Here is a 10853-nt window from a genome sequence, read left to right on the forward strand (position 1 = left end):
AGTCTGCAGTCATTAATATGCAAATATGCAAATGAGAGGGTAATTAAGATTGGGCGTTTGTCAGTGGCTCTTTGATTGCTAATGAATTCAAATCTGCAAGAAAGGGGGAGGGGATGACGAGCTATAAACGAGGAAAAAACAGGATGCTATTGTGCTTTTTCTTGCAAAAGAAGTAGAAAAAGAGTGAGGAGTGAAAAGGCCCTATTGAACAGGAGAAAAACTGGACATTGCGGCTTTTCGACTGGAATCAAATATTAAAAAAAGACGACAACGCCTACCCAGAAGTGACAAAAAGCAACAACAAAAATGGGATCGTACATGAAAAATGCACTAAAGCTGTAGATATTCTGTTTGCATGTAAGAGTGGAAAACCGGTTTAGGACTTTGTGCCAAGACAATTAACCATGTACACCGTCACTGAACATTTAGCATGGAAGGCTAGAGCCGCCACAGGAAGGAAGAGACATGTCTGCTCATTAAGAGTGATGTGGCTGACCCCTGTTGAGAGAGATGCTCAGGTATCTTGGCGGGGGGGGGGGGGGGGGGGGGGGGGGGGGGGGGGGGGGTGCAGTGACAGCATGTCGTGTGTCACAAACACTGTTATTTTTTTATATTTCTGGCAAAAGGGCGCCGACGGTTTACACATGAGCACACCGCTGTTATTGCTGTTTCAGTGGTCCCTTGACACTTGTACATCCTCGTCCCTAGCATGTGAAATGAGGATATGTACACGAGGCATAAAAACCAAAAATAAAATGTGAAGAATGGGGGCAAAGCAGCTGCCGTTGTCACCTTATAGCGTAATGACTTTCCCACAATGCAGCAGCTTTGTATGCTTCCCAGGGCTGAATCCTCACCAAAACAAAGCCACTTTGATACACCGAGATATTAGAGTCTTGTTGGGAATAAGAAGAAAAAAAAAGAGAGAACGCCAACGCGTCAGTATGATGCTTATGTTTTGGATATATTCACCCAAATACTTGAGCCAGGATCCTAAATACAAACATTCAAACTAACATATTTGTAACAGGGTGGTAGTGAAGTCCATGAGTGTGTTTGCATGAGAGAGAGAAGGGCCTGTATTTTTTTTTAATTTTTTTTTTTTACAGGAAACAGGAAACCAGAAGTCATAACAGGATGCCCCAGGTTTTCATACTGTACCTGATGCGTGGGTGGCTGCATGGGGGTAACCCATTTGCAAACTATTTGGTACTTGTATAGAAGAAGAGAGAACCCAGGAAAGCGTGGGTGGAGAGTAGGGTACACACTTGGGGGGGGCTAGGAAAATGGAGTTCCACTCTAAATATAGCTTCTTCTATCTTTTTTTTTTTTAAAACATTGCGCCTTAACCTTGATGTTGTTTTGCCTCCATGCAGTTCGCCCTACTTTTTGAAAAGGCAACAAACCAAAGATTGTTTGATGTTTCGTGTAGAGCTGTGATATTATCACTTCCACTGCAAATACATACGCACCCATCTTTCCCCAGGTGTACTGCGGGAGCCTTTCAAGTGCATCTATGACATGAAACCAGTTTTGTCACAATGAGGTTGATCTGCTCACACCGACGGGATACTCCTTACCCTGTTGGAAAAAACAAAGAGCTGAATTGTTCCTTTTCCTCATTTAACTGCATCTGTCTATAACAATGCAATGCTAAGCGTGCATTGGCTGTCATCGCTAAGTAAAAATACACTGTCCATTTTATACAAAATCTAAAAGAATAATGTGTTGGTGGCCAGTCCTTAGTCCCACTGTTAATGACATACATGTGTTTGCTTGAGCTGCATGTGTGCAGAGCCTGCTGAGTGTGTGTGTGTGTGTGCGTGTTTGTAAACCACAAAGTGGATGGCTGAGTTTTCTCGTAAAGGCCGGCACAGATGTTATTTCGGTTGTTTCCCCTCAAACCAGTTGAGGTTTTCTTGAGAAAGTCTGAAAACAAAACGCTGACATTAACTGCAGCCTTGTTTACATAGCCGCCATGGTACAACGTATGCGAAAACAGCAACCAGGCCATTTTTTGTTTGATGCTGGCTCATGCAAACCCTTTTGATTACAGCTTGCCAAAGGAGCTGTAGTCTATTACTTTTCTTTCTCTCTTCTAGATAAAAAAAAATTAATTGGCACATGTTGCACATCTTTTCTAACTGCCAATGTTTTTGTTCCTCCCTATGCCTAAACTAAAACTACATGACAAATTGTGAATATGTATTGATATATTAACATAGATTGCTGTGAATGATAATGGCTATAAATACTTTTCAGGAATGTAGGCCCAATTCATAACATATAACTAGTAGCCTACGTACGTTTTTCTCCTCAAACACAGGACTAAAAAAACTATATGACATTGAAAAGGTATTGCAAATACATGATTAATAATGCAAGATTTTACATATGAAATATGTAGCCCATTGTGGGATTTATTCATAGCAAGGTCACATCATAATATAATGTTCATGGCCATGGATTAAGACAACTAGGTTTATAACTATCCGCCCTTAGAGGAACTTTCTTATGATCTTATCCATGTTTAGCATTACTGAACATGGTGCACTCCCATCTCTCTTTGACACACACACACATACATACACAATCACTAACATTTTTTGTAGCGCAGCCACTGCTTGAGAACAAAATTAAAACGCAAGCAACCCGTAGGCATAATGAGACTGCCCTAAAGGATGGATGGTAAAATATGCTTGGTCGTCTAACTTGCCAATCAAATTTTCGTCGCATCCAATTGGTCCTCCCTCTGATATTATCGTTCCATCTTCTACTGGTTGAGGCTGTTGGGCTTTCCGCTGTCCTCATCCGCCGGTCGACATAGGTCCCCGCGCATTGCTACTCCGATCATTTAGTGTCGTGTTTACAGCCACAAAAGAGGGACATTTTGCGTTATCTACGATAATCCCCGCGCCAATTCAACTAAAAAAAACGGCTTTGTTTGGTTATTTTGTTTTAGCCTAGATTGGACATCGCTGATGTTTAAGCCTCCGTGTCCCCCAGTAGGCTGTGCTGCGGATTGATACTTAACTTCATTGGAACCGACAATGTGGAGGCTGTTAAAATGTCTACTTGGAAAATGAAATGGTTACATTTTCTCTAACAATAAGGAAACGGAGCAGCAAAAGAGTTATGGTTCGTGTTAGAAACGTATATTCACTTTCGTGACGAAGACAACGACCAAACGAGGCGACGGAGGAGTGGTTCATATTGTCTTTCCTCATTTTCATCAAGCCCTCAGTCCGGACCACGGGGGGAAGGATCCTATCCCTAACTTTGTTTTTCTCTCTCCTGCGGCCGTCGAATTCTCCCTGTTGGATGCCATATCATTGAATCCAGGTAATTATACGGCTGAATATACATTCATAACAAGCGTATGCATGTCAAGCAGAAGTCGTCTGTCGCGTTGTTACTGGAGTAATAATCAAGTTTTAAGCGCATCGTTCAAGTTGTAACCGAGTGCCACAGCCGGGAAATGCGGGGTCTTGGATTTTCGTCCCTTCGGCCTGAGCGAGCTCGCAGCGTTATTACTATTACTAGTATTAGTAGCTTATGTGTGGTGGAAAATATTTCTTTGTCCGCTTCAGTGGGCTATAATGTTACGGCACATTAGCATATTACCGAACCGAGTTAGCTCCCCCAAGATTTAGCTGTCCGTAGTACCAGTATGTCGATTTTCTAGAAACAACGCATGAACGTTTAACGACAGACATGCGTTGTTGATTTGTTTTAGCTAACGGTAAGACATTCCTGGTTGTGGCTAAAATTGCAAATTTCTCCACCTGGTATCAAGATGTTAGACGTTCACTAATGTAACGTGAGATTAGGCCACTGTACCGTCGTACGTTACGTTATAAAACCCCAAATTAAGCAACGAATATAAAATTCGAGTTAAAAACGATTGTGTTTTAACGTTACCTCCCTCCACCCCCGACCACCATTACCAAGCAACACGAATGCAACTAAAGCCTTAATTACTCCATCTTGCTTTATGTAAAACCCATTTTAGAACATTTGTTTTAAGACATTTTTTACTTTTATTCTGATTTTATTGCGTTTTGACCGTACAGCTGAAACTTTGGTGGCTCGGGTCTTTGTGTTCATTAGTGCCCCATTCTCCTGCTCGACGTGAGGGGCAGGCAACAGGTTTTAAGGCCCTTTTTTTTTTTTTGAAAAACGTCCCACCAGGATTTTAAACTATGGATAAGCCACGAAAACTCGCGCAGTTTATAACAGTCCATCTTTAATTTGACGCCAGGTACGCGATGTTGTGTGGGTAGAAGTGCCTTTTAAAACTTTTCTCCAAATGGAAAGGCCGGAGGTGGGGGTGCTCAAGACAAGCGTATGCAACTTCCATTTGTTAGGAGGGGCTAAACACTTATCCCCCATTTTGACCTCAGCTCAGTGAGAGACAGAAACGACAAGATTATGTAGTGCCAAAGTATTTTGGCTTGTTCATATGTCATAGCACACATTTCTTATTAGTCGTTACTATGGCAATACGTTGATTGTAACCCCTTTTTTTTAACATTTACATTGCCTTTTGCCAGTTAGGCTCGATCTAGTGGTTGCACCCTGTCATGCATTCAGAATCGGATGTTGTATAAAATTATGTCCATTTTTTTGGTGTTGTCACTTTTATTATAACCAAAGTAGTAAGATGACTCCCAATACCACTGGTAAAAGTAGCAATCCTGCAATGTGATCACTATTGGTAAAAAGTTGCATTTTAATGTGATGGGTTATAATACATGTGTTTTGTAGTTCCCATTACCAGCTCAAATTACTGAAACTAATGGGATTTCTTTCGGTTTCCAGTGTATAAATTTAGACTAAAAGTGAATCTTCAGTCATGCCCTGAAAATGATACATATATGATATGAGTTATTCAAGTAAAACCATAGCAGGGACATCTTACAAATGTACTTTGTAATCCTAAAACCCCCACCTAGTTTTTAATGTTGCTTGCTGGTTTTATTTGTCATTTTGGCGTTTTTGTTCACTTTTTTCCTACAGTGTAACTGCTTGCAACAAAACCATAACACTGGACAAAATATAACTTTGGAGCAGTTCACATTTGTCATCTTTTGTTTATTGGTTGTCATAATTTTAGATACATTTTTGCAATTATGGTAGTTGTAAATTAAATATCAGTTTAAGTGACTTTTCAGTTGGCGAGAGATCTCAATGTTCTTTTGTAGCAACAACAAGTCTTTTGTATTGACATTAGTAGGTGTGGACAAACATCCTTAGCCAGTTTTGGGGGCAATCTACAGGAATACACAGGGTCAGCATACTTCTCAAACACTTAAAATATATTTTAAAGACTTAAAAGTCTTTTAAAATAATGACAACATATTCCAAACTCAGGAAAACTGCATTAGCTTAAAGGAACACTGGCCACAACAAGTCAGCCCCCTACAACACAAACTCAAAATGAAACTCTGAATTTGAACACCTTAGTATAAAATCACACCAATATGATGTCCCCCAGCGGGTATTTACTGTAGTGCTTTTGTGTTGCAAAGCATCTCTGCTAGTTTGCCCACCTCATGTAGAAATGATACTTATTTAGATGTTTTTACACACATGGCCTCATTTGAGACAGGCTCATATACAGCACATTTCATATTTGAGAGTTCAGCCTGTTGTCTTATTACCCTGTACGTTTTTCCAAAGAGCTGTTAGAGGAGGTTAGTTTTTGAGGTAGAAGAAGCTGTCTGAGTCCAGGGCCCCAGTGTGGCCTGTGGCTGAACCATGGTCACTCACCTTAGAGGTGCGGGCTACCAGGGAAACTCTCAGAGCTGACGGTTTTTCCCCCCAGTACGTTTTAATCATTTGATAGTCTTGCAAGAACGTGCTACTAGAATGGTTATGGCATTAGTTATTTAGGTTTAACTGCATTAAAGGTGGGAACATTACCTGTGTAAAGGGTTTTTTGTAGGTTATGTATGTTAGGCTTACCACCGTGTCATTTAATTGACTTTTCTCACTGTCTTATTGAGCAAATGGAATGCTTTTGAGTCATTAGCCTGAATCATTAAATTCTGTGTAATGGTGGGAAAACTCAATATTAGATTGACATTGTGATAGGTCTAGACAGATTTTATTTTTTTTTGCCACCATTCCAATTCCATTGGTTGTGACAACATTTTCTGTAGCTGTTTTATTGAGATATGGCGGCATAACAACACTACTAGACACAACAACATCACGGGCACTCAGACATGTTTAAACAAGTCTCCGGTTTAACTAAATTTTCTGAACTATTTGTTAGTAAAAAGTAAGTCACCTCTAATGTCCAGCTGTCCATGGCATTATACATAGTCGCTTACCTGCACCTAAACCATAAACACATAATGAACAAAACAATGCAAATAAGACACAATTTGTAAAACAAAATACTTTTAAAGGCTTTAAGATAGCTGTAACTCATGCAGTTTCCTAAACAATTTAATGGATTGTTCAAGCTGAGTCAAAAAAACTGAATGCACCAAACTGCTTTGGTTTATAAATCCACATTTTTCTCCGAACCTAAATCAATCACCCTCCCTTTGTTTTGATTATATTTTGTAGAAGGCGCCAATAGCCATAATATTATTGAGGTATGGAACTGATGCTTGACTTAGGGAATTTCTAGCTCTACACCTGCATACCTTTTGCTGGTCAGAATAGTTAACCATCTTACAAAATATACTCATATTCTCCTTACCTCTGCTTGTAGTCGCTCGCTGAGACTGAAAGGCCCAAGTGAACAGCAGCAGAGAATGGCTGCAGTGGAAACAGACAAGGAGCTCAACGACTTGCTGGATTTTAGCGCGGTAAGATCTCTCTGAAGATTCTGCTTGAATTTAATGTGCATCCTTTACAGTAAGGGTGCTCCGATCGCTGGAAGCAGTATCTGCCAATCACATCCCCTTTTTGAACCCCTTCTTTTTATTGGTAGCATTATTTGTTGAACTATTCTCAGCAACATTGTGTATGAAGATATGAGAAAGTATCATCGAATGACATCTGTTTATTTATCGGAAGGCAACATATTCCACTCCCTCTCCTTTCACTTCACTTTCAATGTCTATATCTGTAGAATGTCACAGACAGGAAAAAACATAAGTTTTTAATTTAACACTTACTGTTTCCGTTTTGAATTAAAAGCCTCAGGCATTTCTGTGGACAGAATCCCTTCATTTGTTAACACGAGGCTTTTATCGTAAAATTGTTTGTGTGTTGTGAAAAATGCACACAGTTCTCAACCCTTTTCTGTGACATTTATAATGAAATTGACTCGCTTTGCCAGACCTTCCTCCACAGCGCTGCAGGGGAGGGTCTGGCTAGTCCACACAACATTCCAGGATGGATGGAAAACCGTGCTCTCGTTTATTGGCATTTCTTAAAACCAATCACAATCGTCTTGGGCGGTGCTAAGCACCGGGACCGATCCATGGTGGCGCTGCAAAATAGTCTCAGGAAGGAACTGGTTTTAGTGGAACATGTTTACGTCCAAACGTCTCCAATTGGACAGATAGTCTAGCTAGCTGTCTGGATTTACCCCGCATAGATTTGAAGACCAGGTAACCATATTCCTCAGAAATCAGCCGCAGGTTAGAGTTACAACACAAAGAAAGCGGAAGGTGACGGACATCTGGCCGAAAAGAGCGAGAGACATCCGGCGGCACCGGAGCAATCCCAAAAGTGGAACGTTGTGGATATAGACTAATAATGGAATAAAAACTTAACTATTATTGATGCACCATTATCAAAAGCAATCTCAGTGTAGAAAGATGGGGCTTGCAGGCAGCGCCACTGCAACACTGTGTGTGTGGACACCACGTGTGTGTGTGTGTGCAAGCAGTTCGGTGAGAGAGATGAATATCAGGGCATCCATGAATGGGCCAGTCGATCAGGGTTCGGAGGGTTGCAGCTTGTACATTAGCCATCTTTTTACGAGAGGTTTTATTGTTGTGTCACTTTAATGTTAGCAGTCACTCAGTCAAACCTGGAATCTGTAGATTGCTTTATTGCCATTGTAGCTGCTGGCTTAATAGGATATAATAGTTTGGATTACCACCTAATCAACCTTTGCACAAGTGAAGATGATATAACGCTGCAAAGTCTAGATGGACTATAGTTTACAGTTTTAATTTCTCTCATTTCAGATGTTTGAGCCTCCAGTTTCAAACGGCAAGAACCGGCCGACTACTCTCGCCAGCAGTCAGTTTGGAGGTTCAGGTAAGACCAAATTTTATTTCTTCTTCTAACATTCACATTTTTTTTTTTTACATATTTACTTTGTTTTTTGACGTTCTATTCCTTTCACTCCCAAATAAATGAAATGCTCTTTTCCAATGCATTTGATTCTCTTGATTTAAAAAAAGAAAGAAATGTAAAATGTTATGTCAAAGAAAAGAAATGTAACTCTCTTCCTTCCTCTCACCTAAAGCAAGTGTTGAAGTGTCCTTATTGGTTTGTAATGCTCCCTGCATCTCCTGACACTAAAGCATGGCAGTAATAGGCTGTTCTTGTCATCTCACTATTCTACTCCACATTCATTCACCCTGTTTTGAATGGGAATAGAAAAGGAAATTGTTCTGTTCTCCACTTGTTCTCAAGAATTGTGTATCGGATCACAATAATTGGAAGGAACCTCAGGGAAGATTGCCAGGTTATTTAATGTTATGTAGATCATCTCCTCAACACTTCCTCATCCTCGCCTTGCAGGTGTCCCTTCCCTCACCTTCTCAGCTGTTGCCATTCTATCACTGTGGACAAAAGCAGTGGGTGGGGGTTGATGGGAACAGCCCCTTTCACAAATGAAACCCATTCCTTAAATGTTCAAGAACACTACCTGCATGGGGTCATGTGTGAATGGGAGCAGAGATCAATATTCAAGGGAATCTTTACTGCCATTTTCCCACCTCAAGAACTAGTAACATTTCAGAGAAATTGCCGGGTGGCTCTGTTTACGAAAACCGTAACAATGCAGGGACAAGCACTTAAAGCAGGGGTCTTCAACAGGGGGTACTGCATGGGGGTCGCGAAAGTTTTGGTTGATTAGACTTTTTTTTATATTCCCCCCCCCTGCAATTTTTTCCACTAATTGAAATGTCTTTAAATACACATTAACTTGAATTCAACACACTGTAGTAAACAGATAAATGGAGGCAGAAGATGTCTTTCAGTCATCAATGCATGAATATATGAACCTGTGTATTATTTGAGTATCTTAGTATTGAATGCACAATAACAATGTACATTTAGACATGGCACTATAGGACCAGTTTGATATAACACAATTTTATACAATATATATAATTAGGGGGTCCCCGCTCCATCTCGCCATCAGTTTGGGGGTCCTTGGCCTGGAAAACGTTGAAGACCCCTGACTTAAAGGGTTACGTCCCTCTGTCCAAAGACACTTTCATGGGGAGCGAGCGAACCAATCGCAAGACTACGCTCAGGACCTATTTAAATCTGTGACTTGTGTACCATTTAGCATTTACTTGTCTCGCAAACTTGTTGAATATTAAATACATTACAAGAACATTGGCACCGGACAAAAACGGCTCCATCTGCTCTCCATTGCCATGGCATGTGTGAAAAGGCACAGAATGGAAATGTTCCTGAATGTAGTGTATGTGTAAATAATGAAAATCAATATTGGTGCATGAAAGGTTATCCCAGTAACTTGTGAGATGTGAAAGAGACATAAGTGTTTCCTTGTCCTGGAATCTCGCACCCTACGTGTTCTCTTCATATACATACTTTTCACCTAGAGCCATTATTCATCCTCATCATCTAATTTACCAGCCCTTAAGTCAGTTTTAAGGCATGCATGCATGTTACTATACACAAACCATATCAGAGATACTTGAGATCACACAGTTTCTTTTTTGAATGTTTCTGGGCCCTTTTGAGTTGCTGTCATATACAAAATTGGTAAGCTTTAAAAATGCCTACCTGTCCATTTCTACCTCCACTGTAGCAGATCCACTTGCCCTACATGAACCTCTCTCTGTCACCCTCGCATCTGTAGAAGTGCAGTAGGTCTTTCGGCTAGCAAAAGAAATGAAACAGGATATTGAAGCTAAGATGAAAGACAAGCCAAGCTGTGGCTGGGTGGGGTATAGGGGGCTCTATTTCTTCTATTCACTTGAGGGCCACTTACACGTTCTTTTGTCACAGCAAGGTGTGTGCTTACAAAAAGGTTTTACAAGGTCCATATTAAACATGTGTACTGTACTCCAGCACCATTTTTTGGCTGGCCACCTGTCCTTTCAGTTCACTCTGGGGTATATAGCCATACTTTGGCAAAACTGAATGCTTGCAACCTAATAAGAAAATGGATGAACAGTATAGAAGTAGAATGTGATTCTGGAGTGGTACAGTCTAAAATGTTTCTTTGGACGTTTGATACTAACATCAAGACTGGAAGCAGGGATAATGTAACATAGCACACTATGTTTCCTGTTTATTCCTGTGTGGGTACAAATCTTCTCCTCTCACTCTCATAAAGAATATTTTCCCAAAATGTGAATTTATTCCATCTTGCTCAAGGCCATACTTTTTGTCTTGGATGCTTTGGCCGTGGGATAGGTCGGAGCTGTACTGCATTCATGTAGAATATGTGGCTAAAAGAATAATTTCAAAGAAAAATGAACCTCAGTGTACAATCAGTGTCCGTCTATATGTATTAAATTTGGTAATTTCGATGCTTTTCGGGTAACCCTTGCTGTGCTATCATATGATTACTTTCAAAGAAGCTGACTTTGTCAAACTGTAGTCCTGCCTTTTGTGGAGCAGCTGCCACATGTTTTTCTTATAGAGTCAGATTTCTCTCTCCCCCCCCCCCC

At 40.5% G+C, this 10853-nt stretch overlaps 1 protein-coding gene across 6 annotated transcripts in view; it reads left to right on the forward strand.

Moving 5' to 3' along the window:
* Nucleotides 1–2806: 2806 nt before the first annotated feature.
* LOC116698695 (transcription factor E2-alpha) overlaps nucleotides 2807–10853 on the forward strand; it is a 26630-nt gene continuing 18583 nt past the window's right edge. For 3 of the 6 annotated variants that reach the window (XM_032530778.1, XM_032530780.1, XM_032530782.1), the window contains exons 1-3: nucleotides 2807–3342; nucleotides 6728–6824; nucleotides 8160–8232. In XM_032530778.1, coding sequence (XP_032386669.1) covers nucleotides 6771–6824; nucleotides 8160–8232 — 127 coding nt within the window. In that variant the 5' untranslated portion in view covers nucleotides 2807–3342; nucleotides 6728–6770. The remainder of the gene's footprint in view (nucleotides 3343–6727; nucleotides 6825–8159; nucleotides 8233–10853) is intronic. The other 3 variants (XM_032530777.1, XM_032530779.1, XM_032530781.1) reach the window with 3 other exon arrangements.

This window comes from Etheostoma spectabile, chromosome 12 (assembly GCF_008692095.1).
Source record: "Etheostoma spectabile isolate EspeVRDwgs_2016 chromosome 12, UIUC_Espe_1.0, whole genome shotgun sequence".
Classification (NCBI taxonomy): Eukaryota; Metazoa; Chordata; class Actinopteri; order Perciformes; family Percidae; genus Etheostoma; species Etheostoma spectabile.